This window comes from Crinia signifera, chromosome 6 (assembly GCF_055691185.1).
Source record: "Crinia signifera chromosome 6, ASM5569118v1, whole genome shotgun sequence".
Taxonomy (NCBI): Eukaryota; Metazoa; Chordata; class Amphibia; order Anura; family Myobatrachidae; genus Crinia; species Crinia signifera.
In genome coordinates this window covers 107969584-107987340 of record NC_139222.1, presented here as the reverse complement: position 1 = coordinate 107987340, position 17757 = coordinate 107969584, and the positions used below count along the sequence as shown (strand labels likewise).

Genomic DNA, 17757 nt, shown 5'->3' with positions numbered 1-17757 from the left:
CATTTATATATTACTTAAAACCTTGAAATGTCAAGAGGAAACTTTAAGAACAAGTTACACGAATGAAGTCCTTCATACATTAATGCGTTGCAAACCAGCCTCTGTATGTACATGCCAAATGAGAAGAGGTTATTTAATGACATTCCAAAAGGGTCAGAAATTGGCATTAGTTAGTGGAATGGAAGTGCCCCCTATTCTTTATAAACCTTTCACACCAGAAATGCAAAGACCAAGCCAGGTATTATATTCCAGGGACATACCCGGGTTGGGCCCTATTTACACATGCTTTTGAAGCAGGAATATCCCGGGTTTGCACCTTTCCTACTGAACCTTGGAATACATTGCATTTCTATGAGAATGTCATTAGAAATTTACCTTTTTAGGCCCACAAAGATGGTCATTAGAGGGAGGGGTGGAGGGAGAGAGGAAGGGCGGGCCTTTGCAGGCTTTCAGGGATTAAATAGCACTGCTGGAGTGTGTTGCGCAGTGTCTTCCTGTGGGTGTGGTATGACTGCCCAACAATTGGGATCCTAACAGTCAGTATACCGAGATCGGAATCCCGACTGCTGGTGCTCTGATAGGGGGGTAAGCGCAAAGAAGCCCCTTGCGGGCTCGGTGGTTCGATTCGCTCACCCTCTATGGGAGAACAGAATCCCCACAAGGGAGAATAGCCCCTGGGATGGGTGGTGGGCACAGCGGTGGTGCCACTGAGGAGCAGTGGGGCAGGCAGCGGCGGTGCAGGTGAGAAGCAGTGGCGGTTATCATCAGTGCAGCGGACAGGCAGCTGCGGCTATTACAATTTTAAACTGTGTCAAATGACTGGCCGGCTTATGATTGGCTTAGATAGAGCACTCTCAACCAAATCAGCGGCCTCCCTCCCGGTGGCCACTGATTAGCTGAGAGTGCTCTATCTCAGCCAATCATAAGCCGGCCAGTCATTTGACACATTATTTTCAAATTCTAATAGCTGCTTTAGCCCGCCCGCTGCACTGATGATATCCGCAGCCCGCCCCACTGCTATGATCACCACTGTAGTTCACTACTAAGCACGGCCCTAACATATGCAGCCTGCAGAATTGCAAAAGTGATCTACTGATCACTGTTAACTATACTCCATGCCTGTTGGTCTTTCAAGTATGCAGAGAATAGAGAGAAAGCATTCCTCAAAAATCAAGTCTTGATTTTAAAAAGTATGGTACAGACTTGAACTTAAAAGTGTGATTAAACAATCACCTGTGAGTATATACCCCAGCAATTTTGCTATTTGCTACAACTAATTACATACGGATTCACATATTTAGTGTTCCTACTGAACCTATAAAATGTACAAGAAACTATGGCATACCAGGAGAACTGCTCTCCAAGATTTCAAGGTTGATTTCTGATTCAAAAGCCACAGAAGACTGAGGACTTGTCACTTCCTCCATTGCAGGTGATGCTTTTACTCCTACACTGCAATTCTGAAAATAAATATGCATTTTTGTAAGAGCAGCAGGAGCCAAATCTTAGAGCAAGCATTAGGCCAACAGCTGCAGCACTGAGCACAAAGGGTGTCTGACTGTATCATCGGAGAGAATCACAATGTAGAAACCATTCAACATGGTGTACAAATTGCAATTATAGAAATGTTCTTCTAAGGTTTACTAGGTCTTTAAGGTGTACCATTTCATGACTGGTCTTTAAAAAGGAACACAGACAACTAAATTATTTTTAAGTTACCTACAGTCAGGCACAACATGTATAGCTTATCTCGATCATGCTGAAAAATCTACCCATAGTACATATTAAGCAACAACAAAAACACACGTGTAACAGTAGAGATGGATGGAGCGTGTAAGGGTAAGGTGTTTTACCTAGTTTCAGGGAGAGGTTAGTCTTGATCCATCTTGGAGATGTAAATGTAATACTGGAGGGGTCACAGCAGGCTCTTGGCTCAACACTCACATGCAGATGTGGAGTGCAACTGAGGAAATGCACATGCCTTTCACCATACAGTTCTACTCCACCCAGTCAGGGTGTGACCCTAAAAGAAAGACAAAAGCTCAACTTATCTGCAGTGCATGATGGTCCACAAAGAAAATAAAGATGTACAGTACACTTACAATGGTTAAAAAAAAACAAAAAAAAAACAAAAAAACACAAATCAAATTAAATATAAATGAAATAGCAAAAACAAATATATATATATATATATATATATATATACACACATACATACATATATATATATATATATATATATATATATATATACATATACATATATATATACACACACACACACACACACACACACACACACACACACACACACACACACACACATAAACAATAGTGGTATAGCATCTATGAATAAATAGATTCTACAGACCAACATTCAATGAAGCAGAGGAAGAGGTCATCCAATATATCTCAACATATACTTAAATCCATATGATCCATATAATCTCAACATATAATTAGAAGTGTTCTTCTTTAAGGTACCCATACACAGCGCTAAAGTACTGTGAGTTTTGAACTAGATGTGATGCAATCTAGTTCAAAAAGTATGGGCAGAACATATGTTGGAGAGAGCGCGCCTCCCATCGCAACATGCATTGGTGGCATTAAGGACAACAAAAATAAGGTAGTAATTAAGTGTTCCTTCTGGGAAATGGGAAGGGCAGGGCATTGCTCAGCATAAAGTGGGCAGACTGGGCCCGCCAATACCACCATTGTGGTCGGTCCCGGGCCGAAGGGGCATGCCTGGGTGCATTATCACGAAAAGGGGCGGGCCCAGCAATGCCGAAGTCACAGCGCTGCTGGGCAAGTGCCGGCCATTGCCATCTACAGCGGCGCTGGGCTTCCACGTACACACCGGCAGGGAAAGGCAGCAGGTTCTTTTAGAGGGGTGCTGCTAGAGGGGCAGGGTGCATTTTGCCATTTAAAAAAAAAAAAAAAAAAAAAAATCAGGCAGGGCGCAGCGCCCAGCTAAAACAGCCTAGCAGGAACACTAGTAATTATTACATATTGACAATATAAAAGCTAAATATATCTGGGATTATGACCAAGCACTTCGTGTTCTGTTCACCAAGCACTGATCCTTATGTTATAGGGGACTTGTAAATACAATAAAGAGACAGTGGGGCAGATGTATTAACCAGCGTTAAGTGCAAAAATGCACTTAACGCTGGTTAACTGGGGGGGGGATTACGTCTGTCCTAATGTATTACTAGCGCACCTAAAGTGCGCTAGTGACAGCCCGCCGAGTTACGCTCGGCGGGGCTGTCCCTGCAATCCCTCCCAGGGATTAACGGCCGGGGTGATGTATTAACAGCCTTCAAGGCGTTAATTCACCCCGGCCGCTTCGCCAGCTCAGGGCTAGCGTTGTCCTATCCCCCACTATGGGGACAACGCTAGCCCTGCGTCTGGCTTGGGCTGCGCTGGAGATCTCGCGGTTTTAGCGAGATCTCGCGCATGCCCAGTAAGCCAGGCAGGGGGGGCGACGGCGACTGCGCATGTGCGGGGCGGCGAGGGAGCCGATAAGGAGAGCCGTTAACGCTGGGGATAACGGCTCTCCTTATCGGCTTTGGGGGGGTTAATACATCTGCCTATAACGTTTGCCCGCTTCTCCACGTTATGCTGGAGAAGCGGGACTCGTTATTCTCAAAACGTTATAGGCAGATTAGTACATCTGCCCCAATGTTTACACTACAGTCAAGGCCCATCCACATTATGGAGTAATTCAATTGTTGTGCCATCCAAGCTCAAATGTTGGAGACTTTTTTACAGCCTCAAGAAATGTGGAAAAAGTGTCATCTGGGAACACTAAACATGACTTTATACCATCTATTTTGGTACAACAAGTACAATATTAATGGGCACCCACAACAACTCAATTCCCCCAATTAGCTTTTGTTGAAGACTATGAAGGCTAATAAACTTGTATGCAAATAACTAATTGAAGCATCTACTATACAAGGCCAATAAGCCGTGTTGCTTACCAAATTACCATTGTAGTATTCTACGTTAATTTGACTTTTCATACATTACAATAAGTTAGTAGCATATACTTAGTACGGGTACACATTAAAAACAACCAGCAACACATCTCGTTCTGTCCTTCATTACACTGCACCAGGTCACGTGCAGTATCTTCTGAAAAGCCATGCAGCCAACCAAAAGAGGACACAAGCAACCCTGCGGTAGTGCACAACTGGGCACACACATTGGAGGAGCGCTGATGTTCTGATAAGGCAAATCATGCCAATAATGCTTTAATGTGTAGCCAGCTAAAGGCAGACTGCTGCTCAGAAAGCAATTAGTACAAGGGACCTACATAAAACTTGAAGTAACTCTTAATACTGGAATTCACACCACACTGGTCAAGGTGCAGTCTGAAAGGGCCACCTCTGGTCGAGCAACAAGGGAGTTCAACCCTGGTAATGACCAGGGCTGAACATGGCTCTGACCAGTGTCAAATGCAGTGTGAATGGGTTCCTGGGTCAAACGACTCAGGTCCCGTTAACTGTATGGAGGAGGCAGCGCTGCCAGCTCCAAGTGCTGCCTCCTTTCAAGCCCCCGGTCACGTCACCGACCCAGCAATAATTTCAGACCGCAACTGCCGCTTCGCTCCAGGGATGGGAAGTGTCCTAATCTCACGTGCAACCCAGCATTTACAGTCTGAAAACGGTATAAAGGGGGAAATTTACTAAGATGGAAGTTCTATTTAGAGAAGATATTGCTCTGGGCAACAAATCAGGTACTATTTATTACCTTGCAGAAGATGCTATATAAATAAGTAGATTCTGACTGGTTTCCCATAGCAACATCCCACATGAAAAAACTCCCTTCTTAGTAAATGTCCCCCTAAGGGTGGGTACACATCAGGACGATGAGAGCTCTATACAACCTGAAGATGGAACAATATAATGTGCAGCAATACACAACACAATGTAGTGAAAGACTGCATGACCTTTATGCTGTCACCAGCAGGGTTGGCCCATCTGACTTGCAGAACTTCAGATGATGAAGGCTGGCAGCAATGCAATTGCAGGTACAAACTAAGCAAATGGCACATATTGGGCCGTATTCAACTGATATATTGCACCCGATCTATTTAAAACAACGGGAGATCGCCGGGCAATATTCAATTTATGTTATTTTTCCCCACAATGTTAAGGACGAATTAGCTGCACATAGTGGCTAAACCTGCCCAACCTAATGGGCGCACTGCAAAAAGTCCCATTTGAGCACTCAACCGGGTGACTTCATGCATATAAGCTCATCACCACCAGGGTCTGCAAGCAGAAATTCCCATCTTATTGGTACTTGTGTCGTTTCACAGCGGCAGCCTACACTACAATTGAAGCTACGTTATCAGCGTAACCCAATGGCTGCCTAGCATAGTGTCTCCACAGCAGCCCTGCGTAGTTACCGTACTGTCCACGGGAGCTGCAGCTCTGTCCCCGCGGTCCCTGGCAAGATCTCCTCTCACACAGCACCGGCATGATAAACTGCGCCTCTATTACTTTCCTTCCAACAAATATCTAATTTGAGCTAGTCACAAGGGAAGTGAAGTACAAGGTATGTGATGCTGAAGAGTGAGGGGCTTAAAAGGAATGCTTACTTCACGTAGCAACACTGCTGTAAATTTCACCCAAGTACCTTGCTTGCACAGAAAAGCGTGAAGGTCATTAGATTAGAAGTACAGCCAGAGAATGTGGAGGCAGCTATATAGCTGGTCTAAAAAAAAAAAAAAAAACACTACTACTGCATCCTCCCAAAGTCCCTCATCTCTCAGCTAGATCACCATATCACCAATGCCTAGCGATCAGATAAGCAGTTCTCTCATACATAGCATATCCCACAAAAGGTGTGTAGTACAAAAGATGGACACTATGTCAATGTTCCAAAGCGTCTAATCTGGAAATTATCCAAATATTTGATTGTCTGCATGTCATACCAAAATTCTGGCATTACACCTACAAAAGTGCCATTTAGTGTTTGTGATAAATACATACCCACAGAATCTATATAATCTTGAATAATCTGCCACATGCAGTGGGAGCCAGCTAAATTCAATTTACAATGCTGTGAACAGCACCAGGAGGGAACTCCCAGAGATATTCTAATCAGAGATTATTCTAATCTCGTGGGTGTTCAGCCACGAGAACCAGCATTTTCTGACTTGTGTCCCCCGCTAGAGCGCGCACACACAAAAAAATAAAGTATAGCTGGATTTCCCATTTGCGCAGCCACTGATTGGCTGAGAGCTAACTCAGCCAATCAGCAGCTGGCTATTCATTTGATGCCAGCTGGCTATTCATTTGTATGCTTTTTTTATTCACCTGGATGCCAGCTCTTTGTGTCCCCTCCTCCATCGATGCGATATATTGCAAAGCCGCTCATCTGCTGGAATAACCAGCAGATGAGCGGCTTTCCTGGCAATGTTGCGGGAGCGTGCAGCAGCGCTCACCGCTCATTGCCGGGGCATACACACTGGGCTGCTTTGAGCCGAAAGCCGCTCAAACCTGCTGTTTTGAGCGACTTTAAGCTCAAAGTCGCCCAGTGTGTATGGGCCTTTAAGCTGTGTACACATGGGACGATTCTGAGTATATCATCAAAATCAATTAAAAGGTTTGCCTGATCACCCCGAGTATACACATTGGGCTATAGCCATGCGTGGCCCTGGAGCCTCGCTATCGCCCGGACAAATAGACACTGCAGTGTCTATTCGACTGTACATGCGGGCTGCCAGCCCACGTGTACCCCCCTTAAGTAGCCCTCAGGACCAGATGTAAATCTGCAATTAATGGGAGTAAACAAGGCAAAACAAGATTCTTTGTACTGTTGCGATACAGATGTATTCATAGTCAACAAGTTAGCCTAACCAATGCTATTTCAAACTTTCTACGTACATTGGTTGCCATGCTGCTGTCAAGATGTTAATGCACTGATGACGAACAGAAGCTTCCACCCCAAACATTTCATCTCCTGGTCTTTGAAAATGAATTTCAATAGCTGATTAGACTCCAATGTCATAGCGACAATTTATTCCCTTTAATACAAGCTCCACCGATCACAAGATAAATGCCCAATTTTGCCACACAGCAAGTCATCCATATTTATTTTCACTACAGCCAGTGTCTGACTGCCTTAAATAACATACATTCAATAAAATCCAATAGCATCAGGCTTGCTTGGACCAAATCGCATCATTTAGAAAGTATAATAGTAGCTCTTCTTTTTATGGTTTCATGTACATTATTCAAATTAAACTCCCTAATAACAAAGATTTTTTTCTTTACAAATGGATTATTAGTTCAGATGCTAAAATAAGCAAATAATATCAACTATATTATAAGTATTAAAAGTACATATTCTTGCATTTAGTTTAAAGCTACTTTAGATGCACATCAGCATCGCATACAGTGGCGTAACTAGAATTTTTTCTCCCCCCTGCAAAAAAATGTCAGGTGCGCCCCTCCCCCCCCTGCCACAAACAAATATTCCTTTAATCAGCAAGGCAGCGTGGCACCCGCAGCAGCAGCAGCGCCCAGAGTGAAAACAAACACCCACGCAGGAGCAGCGCACTGAGAGGGAACCGGTACAGGGGGCAGCACGGCACCCACAGCAGTAGCGCACTGAGAAGTAACACCCAGGGCAGGGGGCAGCACGGCACTTGCAGCAGCGCACCCACTGAAGGGCATAGTATACTCAGTGACGCGCACAGCTGCAGCATCGGTCAAAACCTCATGCACGGACAGCGCAGGTACACAATAAACAGTACCTGCGCTGCTTTTATGCATCCGGAAGGAAAGCATCCTGCTCTCTACAATGGGCAGTGAGGAAGGAGCGGCGGCCGGCCACGGTAAAGGGGGAGCGGCGACTGGGTAGCAGGGGAGCTCTCTGGCTGTCTGGACAGTGTGAGGACGCTCAGTGACCCGCCCCATGGGCGGTTCATGGGGCGGGTCAATGAGCGTCCTCACACAGATAGCCAGATAGAGAAGTCTGCATATTTTATTGGCAGCTGCTGCAGACTTCTGTCACTTGGGACTTCTGGCACGCTGTCTGGAAGCCTAGCACTGTGGTCCTGCGCCCCAGCGGTGCCTGCTCCCCCCCGCGACTGCTTGGGCTGCGGAGTGGTAGTTACGCCACTGATCGCATACCAATAATCCCATCTCTTGTGCTTTTCCTGAGATGCCCATGAATGTAAGGCATCAAGCAGATAAAGGAATAGTTCTAATGGTTTCAGCAAGTACTATGGGTTGGCTATATTGCCTATGGTTGTATTGGTAAAAATATGCTTTTTACCAAAATGTTAAAATAAATATGCCAAGCAGCAGCTACACAAAACAACAAAAACACATAGGGGTTTACATAATAAGATTGGACATCTATTAAAGATGTGATGTTGGTAATTGCATCCAATCAGATTCTAGCTATTATCTTCTAAAAAAGTGCTCAAGAAGTAGATTCTGTAGTGTTCATTCTAGCACCAGCTATCTTTTTAAAACCCATGCAGTTCCTTCCCTGCCTGGTGTTGTCGCTGTCTGCTGTAGTCCATCTTGCACAGTGTGGTCTGTATATCAGCACTGTTATGCAAACCAGACATGTGCTAGAAACATCCCAGCAGACAGCGACACCCCAGGCAGGGAACAGAACTGCATGGGCTTTCAAAGATAGCGGGTGCTAGAATGAACACTATTCTGTATGTTTGCTATGGACAACATTTCATCTTCAATAGAACTCCCATCTTGGTAAATAAACCCCACCACACTCTGAGACACCTTTAGATAAAAGTAAACTCATCTGTCAGACTTACCTCATCTAATAAACTAAGTAGTAATCTGTTATACCCCTTTCACACCAGAACATGCAGGGACCCACCCGGGAATATGGCCCAGGAATCATGCCGGACCATTCCCGGGTTGGTCCCTTTCACACCAGAAAAGTCCCTGCATTTTCTGGTGTGTGAAGGGGGCGGGAGGAGGCTGTCAGGCGGTGGGGAGGAGTAGGAGAGTACTCATCCCAGTTGCTGGTCGTCGGTGCAGGCTGGGGATCCACACTGGCGGCGGGTTTAGATGACGCAGCTCTCCAGCGTCATCTGCATCCGCCGCTGTCCTGTCATTTGCGCCCGCCACCTGAGTGGATCCCTGGCCTGAAAGCACACAGAGGACCTACAACGTGGGTAAGAACCCCCTAGCCCTTTCACACCGGCCAGATCCCCGGCAATAACCCTTTTCCATAGCAGGGTTGAAATCCTGTCAATTTTTGCTAGGATTTTAGCCCAGGAACCTTTCACACCAGCGCTTGTCGCGGGTTGTTACCGGGCCCAACCAGGGAAATTTGGCTGGTGTGAAAGGGGTATTACATAGTACAATCAAAAAAGTGAATCGATTCCATACGGATCAATTTAATGAGAGCATGGAAAAAGAAGATGACCTTTTGGAACATTGTTACCTATGACCACTATGGGTAGTATTCAATGAGAAAAATTTGCCGTGTTTTATGGCGAGTTTGTGCTTTTCTCGCGTAGGACGGAGACTTTTGCTTTCAAAAAGCGAGCAACCCTATTCAATGTGCACTTCTCGCCGTCTTTCTAAGTGGTTTTCGCCGTGTAGCAATTCTCCATCTTTTCATGGAGAAGTGGAATGTGAACTATTAAAATAAAAGTTTTTTTGTTTTAATTTTGGTGTAAAAAAAAATCAGGAATTTTATTCTGAGAAGGGGCATGCTATTTTTATTCATGTGATTATAGCACATGAATATATATTTTAATTTAAAAAAAAAAAATTATTTTTTTACACAGAGCAGCCAGCAGGGGGCCGGGAGCCGAGCCGCTCATTAGATATTCATATATTCACTGCACCCGATCATTACATATGCATGTTCGGGTGCAGTGACTATACCCGGTCCCCTGCTGGCTCTGGGGGGAAGGGCAGCTTGTGCTGCCTGGGTCCCGGGGAGCCCCCCCCCCCCCCACATACGTTCTGGGGCAGGCAGGGAGACTTCATTCTCCCTGCTACCGTCCCACAGCTCACTGCCGCGGACGCTTGTCCGCTGCAGGGGTTAAGATTCGCTTCGAGGGGCAACTCGCCCCTCCGACATTGAATACGGAGAGAGCGAGTGGCAGCCAGCCCTCCGGAACACAGCGAGTGTGCAGCGAATCCTAAACAGGATTCGCTGCACACGGCGAAATTTCACATTGAATACTGCCCGATATGAAAACTGCACGCTTTTTTCATATATTAAAACAAGGTGCATTAGAACAGCGAGCAAAGTTGCACGTTTACGTGGATTTCTGTCTAACCTGCATCCATACAGGAATAGCTGTGCAGTTTAAGGGTTGTTTTTATATTAAATGTTTTAAACAGGGGCCATATGGATGAATAACCTGTACATATAGGGGCATAATCATATAATTAATCTTGACTCATCTCCCATATTAAGTAATGCATTGCGGGGCGATATTGAAATAGTAAGTAACGTCGGGTTTAGCCATACAGAACAATGCGAAAAGTTATGTTTGCGCACTCAAACGTGTGATGTTTTGCGCATCTCAACATGCCACCAAATTCGCCCCATTATGTAAATATAAAAGGGCTCGACAAAACCCAGGCGCCAGGTCAACCAGATTGCTTCCTGGCAACCAGATTTGCCAGGAAGCAGATCGAGCCGGGCAGAGTCAGTGGAGGCTTGCTTTAATGCTGGGCAGACAACCCAGCCGGTCTGACTGTATCAGATCAGATCCACCGCGCGGCTATTTCAAAACTCGAGGCCGCTCTCGAGCTGATCGGAGCAGTTCAGCAGCCAATCGGGAGCAGGTGCAGGGATAGCTCCCGATTGGCTGGATCGCGAGCTTCCTCAAGTTTTGAAATAGAGTGCCGCGGACCTGATCTGATACAGAGACTTTTTAAGTTAGGGCAGCAGCAGCTACTAATTACCGTGCAGTCAGTAGAGCGGTACAAACGCTGCTGAGCTGTAGGTGACCTCTGGACTGTCCAAGGTGCGTGACCTGCCTGTGTCCAGATTTCTATGCTGATTGGATGCTGCTGAGCTGTGGGTGTTTGAATGTGTGGTGGGGCGGGCGCTGCTCACCTGCCTATGTCCTGACTGTGGCCATGCAGAGGCTGCTCTGCTGAGGCCAAGGAATAACGCGCTCCGGCCACTACAGTGGGACAATATACTGCCGCTGAGGCTTCCAGGTCAGCCAAGTCAGCATCTTTTTAGTGAAGGTGAGAGGCGCTGCTGCCAGGTGAATGAGGGAGAGGAAGGGGGCTGCTACTGGGTGGAGGATGGTTAGGTGGCTGCTGCTGGGTTAGGGTGGTAACTGTACCCCCTCACCAAGCAACAGCTTCCTATCTGTACCCACTCTCACCAGCAGTTAGGACGCTGCTGCAGGGTGAGGGGGGTACAGTTAGGAGAATGCTGCTGGGTGAAAGCAATTAGGAGACTGCTTCTGGGGGGGGGGTTTAGGCAGTTAGGAGGCCGCGTACGGTGGCTAGGGAGGGGTGCCCCATGTATTTTTTTCTGGATCCACCCCTGATGTTTGGTAATGGGCATTACAGTTTGTGGTGTATGTAATAGGTATTACGGTGTGTGGCATAACGTGTAACGGGCATTATGACATGTGGTATAATATGTAATAGGCATAACGGTTTAAATTTTTGTTATGCGCCTTTGGCTTTCAGTTTGTCTGGCTCCTAGATTTTCAAAAAATTTGTTGAGCCCTGACATATAATATAAATGTTTTAGTCCCCACTAGTTACTAAATGGAGATAAATATTCTGCAATAAAGAATTTTCAGATATGGGAAATCATTTTCAAAAAGCAGAACAGCAGACTATATTGTAAATGTTTTAGGATAAAGTTGGCAGGAAGTGCAAGCCTAATTAAACAATGGAATAGCCGTACTTCTGTCATAAACCAAAATAAAGAACAGCCTGGCATATTGAACGGTGGTCTCGAGAGGCTATTTCTCAAATATAAAAAAAAATAAAAAATGGGTAAAAATAGTTGACACCAGTGAAATAAGAACAATAGTTTATATGAAATAAGATGGTAACTGTAAAATAAAAAAAAATAAAAAAAAAAAGATTGTGTATTATATACAGGTTGGGTATGCCTTTTCCGGATAGCCAAAAACATAAATATTCAGAACAACGTAGTTTTATGGAATATCTTGCTTTTTAATTTGTTGGGTGGACCCACCCTTCCAGCACCTAGCAAAAGTGTTTTTATACTCCCTAGGTGTCTCTGAGCACCTATCTTTCAAGGCACTCCCGGTCCCAATGATGCATTGCGTGGCTGTAACTGGTGGCGTCACCAGCGCATCCTCACAATGAATTATTGGGACCGGGAATGCCTTGAAAGATGGACACAGATGAGAACCTGGGCACTAGGCAAGTAAGAAAAAAACATTGTGTTTCTCCTTCTCTTCTTTTTGGGTCAAATCCCCCGGAAAAAGAGAGAGAGTTTACATCCAGCGCCTAGGGAGCGGTCTGATTGTTCTGTTGTTGGTATTGTATGTTTTTGAAGAACTGTTCTTGGTATTGTATGTTTTTGAAGTGGTTCTTCATATAATCAGTACGGCACCCAGAGCTGCTTATAAGCGCACGGTAGATTGGTTTTAATCTAAACTTCTTCTGCAAGAAAAAAAAAACAAACTATACCCAAAATCAGGGAAAAGTTTGACCTGGGTTGGGTGATCATATAAAATGGGCACAACCCAGTAGTAAGCAAGGTTGGACAAGAGTAACAGGACAGTGTAAACAAGTGACCTTGGTCATCAGACCTGGGTCCAGTTATAAGCCTATTGAGAGCCTACTCACCGGTTGTCATTAGGGTCAGCAAAGGGAAGCCATGGTAATAACCCAGGTCTAGCGTTCTGTTTTTGTTTTAAAAGGGGTATAGCTAAATAACCACGGGAACAAACTGCCTAAGAATCTGGCTTTGATTGTTATGGCTGACCCTGTGTATGAGTCAATTTCAGCCTTCAGTCACAACATGTTTCTAATTGTATATTAGTGAAAGCAGCTCTCTGTAGTGAAGTGGTATGTTAAGGTTATTACTGGCTAACAAAGAAGCAGTCTGGACATATACAATTTTGGATTGGAGCAGAATCTAGTCATGACCGGTGCATGGCAGACGCCCAGCCTTCCTTTGCACACAGTAGCACCAGCTCCGGTTGGTAATGCACCATGTACCCAGCCGCCGCCACCACCACCACCACCACTAATTCCCAGCCACTGTCAGAGCCAGAGCTCCCCCTCACATAGCAGAAGCTCCGGCACCTCCCCGCACACAGCAGTACAACTACGACTGGAAGGGTAATCTGCGCTGCCACCACTAACCCCATGACGCTGTCAAAGCCCAGCCTTCCCCGCACACAGCAGCTACGGGTGCAAGGCCACCATGTAACTGCCCACCGCCGCTGCCACTAACCCCCAGCTGCTGTTAGCAGGGAGCATGGCATAGCAACAAGCATTTACCCCTGGCAGAGCAGGTTAACCCCTGGCAGAGCATGGTAACCCCACAGAAATAAGTATTTAACCATGGCAAAGCATAAAACCCCATTGGTAATGAGCATGTTAACTCCTGGCATCAACCATGAAACCCATAGCAACAAGCATGAAGATAAGAGGAACGTATGTGGCATAATATGTAATTACTGCATGTTGTATTATATGTAATGAGCATTACACTGTTTGGTATAATGTGTAATGGACATTACGGCGTGTTATATATGCAATGGCCATTATGGTGTGTGTACATTTTTAAGGTGCGCCTTCGGCACGCACTGTCCCCATTATTAGTTTCTGGCTCCTAGATTTAAAGAAATTTGTCCAACCCTGTTTTAAGTGATCTGACTAGATTGCTTAGAAAAATGCCCCTACATCGCTCTGTGTGTAGGGGCCACAGCGACAATGATGCACGCGTTGCAATCACCCAGCGATTAAGATCCAGCATGCTGGATACATCTAGTTATAGCACCGGTCAGGGCCAGTGTTCTCACGGGAGAACACTGGCCCAACAGATCACTCAGCACACATCGCACAGCACAGCCACCCCCTGCGTAGACCGCATTAGAAATGTTGCTGTGTTGTATGATCTACCTCAGGGGTTCTCAAACTAGGTCCCCCGCATCATTGACACATTTTAAAGATCCACATGTAGAGCTAATAATTTCACTTGTGATTCTGGGAGACCTGCAAAACATTCACTGTGTAGGGTCCGAGGACCGAGTTTGAGAACCTGTGATCTGCCATAATGCGCACTACCCACAATGCAAAGTAAACAGCCAAACTGTATAAACAAGGATTGTGTTTGTTACAAATGTATCAAGGTCCAAGCTGGGTGTTAAACAGGAATTAGGTCACAAGTGAAGGATGAAATGAAATAAATGATCTCTCAGATACCAGTCACACAAGATTTAAGAAAATCAACCATTTAAACTTTACTCTATACATACTTAAACCACGTACTGCTTAAAATAGTATGCAATACAGCCTTTACATTTGTTATGAGCATTCATCCAACACGCTGTTTACAAATGTGTCTCTTTCCACAGCTCGGCAGATTTTATCAGGCAAATGATATCTCACATACAGTATTATGGGGAGTGGAGATCCATCAGGCTAGAAGTAACAACCAACACCCACTATATTTACAGCAGCACAAATTAAATGGATTTATAAGGAATCTGTCCAGTTAAAGTACAAAAGGTAGAATTCCAACTACTTCCGAATCAGAAAAGTAAGCACGCATAGCACACCGTGATCTAAACTGACCAAAGTTTAACTAAGGGGAAGACTTGTATTTCTATCTTGCTAACACCAGCAGGGCCCTTTACCTCCACAAATTCAATATCCCGGAATAGTCTCCAATCACCCCCGAATTAATTAAGTGTTCTACATTTGCACCCCAAATACTAAACCAGTATTTCCTGCCTGTACTTCAATATAAAGAGAATAAACCCTCCATCGTGTGGTTTTCTGAAGTGTACCCAGTAGTATGGGGTCTCCCATATGCACGGAGTAAGCTATCCGTCCCCAGTGTCCTCCTATGAACCTCGCCTTCAGGCTATTTCCAGAGTATATTCCCCATCTTGCAAATACTCCCCCATTGGGCAAATTCTTCTCAATCCTCTATATCCCCAAGATGCATGCTCCCCTCCTCCGCGTATCACGTCCTCCTACCACCAGGACCAGAAGTGCCTCTTGCCCATCAATGTCACCTCTCCCCCTGCATAGCTCCCATACACACTCAACACCCTCCTAAACTACACCATATATACGCTCTGCCAATTGCTCTGTAATGCAGCCCAAATAACCTCTCCCTCCTGCAATGTCCTCCAATACACCCCCGACCCCCGCTCCTCAGTGTGTGTAGGCCTAAATTCCAAGGCACATGAAATGGCCGCCCTCTACTTCCGCCAATCTCTAATACACACCGTCCCCGCTCCAGCGCGGCCTGCCTCAGCCGTTTCGGGTGACACGTACCGGTGCACAGCGACATACCTCACCCGTCCCGTCGCGGCCTGCCTCAGCCGTTTCGGGTGACACGTCCCGGTGCACAGCGGCCTGCCTCACCCGTCCCGTTACAGCGCGGCCTGCCTCAGCCGTTTCGGGTGACACGCCCCGGTGCACAGCGGCCTGCCTCAGCCGTTTCGGGTGACTCGTCCCGGTGCACAGCGGCCTCCCGGTACACAGCGCGGCCTGCCCCGCCCGGATAACCGGTATAGGACAGTCTGCACGTCCTCTTATTAATCCTGAACGCCAGCCCTCGCCGACTACAACACGAGCAATGAGTTTCCATTTTGTACGTGACCCGGCGCTGTGCACAGTCCGCAGAACCCGTGTGCCCGGTGGCAGTATACGGGTGCGGATGACCCATACTGCTAGTATCTCCCCCGGTTCCCCCTCTCTCCCGCCTGCTCACCTCACTCGCCGAGCCTCTCTCACACGACAACCGCCGCCATTAGCTGCTCATCTACGGGGTCTCTGCGGATACACAGCACGGAACACACGAGGGAGGCGCCGGCTGCGCCCTCTGCTGGGGAGCGGCAGTACGCATGCGCGTCTATACTGAGGCCGTAGTACACTAACGTGTAGCGCTAATGGCGCCCGTAACATTCCTTCTTCAACTGTACACACTGATCAGTGGTGTCTTATGCTAATATTTTTACAGGAAGTCCCCCCTACCCCCGTGTGTTCGCCGTATCGCAACGCCCCATTAGCAGCTGCACGCGTACAGTAAAGGATTTGCTGCCATCCGCTGCACCGCAGAAAATGGCTGCCTAGGCAGCAACTCTGTGGTAACAGTCTCCATGGTACCGTCTGCGGCCATTTCATAATCATAATGTTGGTGCAACAGCTAACTCCGACTCAGATTACGGCAGGACCATTTTAACAGCAGTATGGGCCAGGTAAAGCCGTGCAGTGGGGCTCTAACTGATATATAGAAGCATAGCTATACTAGTAAAAGTCCATACACACTGGCTGTATATTTGCGTGGTGATGGCAGCACTCAGTAGAAATGAAGAGACAGGAGACCTGATAACTTCCTACGTTTCGAGACCTTATGGTCCCTTTATCAAGGTGCAGAGAACAACGTTGACACCATTCACAGGCATATTGCTGATACACGCTGGTCGATGGTACAGCGACATGTCGGCAGTTTGATTGGACGGCCGATATAACTGCCAGTGTGTACACAGCTTAAAGGTCCATACACACTGGGCGACTATGCCCAGCGTGTATGGACAGCAATGATGTTAATCATCGCTGCGGGGAAAGCCACTCAGTGCATACACATTGAGCGGCTTTCCTCCTGGCCGGCGCCGACGAAGGGGGGAGGACGGCTTTGCATAGCGCAGAGCTGAGCAAAGCCATCCTCAACGCTGCTAATCTGCTGGTAATACCAGCAGATGAACGGCTTTCCCAGCGATTATGCGGGAGTGCGCAGCAGCGCTCATCGCTGGGGCATACACACTGGGCGGCTTTGAGCTGAAAGCCACTCAAACAGGCTGTTTTGAGTGGCTTTCAGCTCAAAGTCGCCCAGCGTGTATGGGCCTTTAGTCTCTGCACATTTTACATCTGTCTCACCGGCAATGCAGCATGGCTTTGCCCATTTGCATGCATTTTGTTTACTAACAAAATAGGCCCTTACTTAAGCTGGCCATACACTTGTCCGATTTGGAGACTTTTCAACGGATTCCGATGGATGGGGCCTAGAAGTCGGGGGAAAAGTGGCCAAATTGCAGGTGTTTGACATTTGATCCAATGCACAGTCACTGAATCAGAGATCCCAGTGTCAGGGAATGGTATCACATGCAATATATATCACATGCAAAAGGACCTAATGCGATACTGCCACCCGGGAAGGTCCTATGGGGATCAGGTGCGACTTCTCCAGGGTAGAAGTCGCAGTAGTGTATGGGGGCTTTAGTTCAGCATTGAGCAGATCCAGGTTAAGGCACCAAACTCCTGTTCTGGCGTCTAAACTAAAGACTTTGCACATATTTCGGTACTTGTGTATTATCACGGCGTCCACTAAGCTATTTGCTTAGTGGGCTATTCTGCGTAGGAAAATTGCATCGCATGGGCCATTTTAAGTGCCATGCGATGCGATCCGATTTTCTTATGTAATATTTTCAGTGCTCTCTAACATATATTTTATAGGGTGAACGATGCCATTAGGTATTCAATAATGACATACAATGAGGTTTTAGGAACCCCCCCCCACCCCGAAGCGTGGCGAGCGCAGCGGAAT

At 46.5% G+C, this 17757-nt stretch overlaps 2 protein-coding genes across 3 annotated transcripts in view; one reads left to right on the top strand and one right to left on the bottom strand.

Moving 5' to 3' along the window:
- DIDO1 (death inducer-obliterator 1) overlaps positions 1-16079 on the bottom strand; it is a 62026-nt gene extending 45947 nt beyond the window's left edge. Inside the window, exons 1-3 of one of the 2 annotated variants that reach the window (XM_083146783.1) lie at positions 15925-16079; positions 1854-2023; positions 1346-1460 (exon numbers count right to left, since the gene is read on the bottom strand). In XM_083146783.1, the coding sequence (XP_083002909.1) occupies positions 1346-1427 (82 nt within the window). In that variant the 5' untranslated portion in view covers positions 1428-1460; positions 1854-2023; positions 15925-16079. Of the gene's footprint in view, positions 1-1345; positions 1461-1853; positions 2024-15924 lie in introns of those variants that run through there. The other variant, XM_083146784.1, reaches the window with a different exon arrangement.
- A 95-nt stretch (positions 16080-16174) lies between these two features.
- The window catches only part of LOC146007968 (glucose-induced degradation protein 8 homolog), a 32731-nt gene continuing 31148 nt past the window's right edge, over positions 16175-17757 (top strand). The window contains exon 1 of the mRNA XM_083146787.1: positions 16175-16411. The gene's annotated coding sequence lies outside the window, so the exon portion shown is untranslated. The remainder of the gene's footprint in view (positions 16412-17757) is intronic.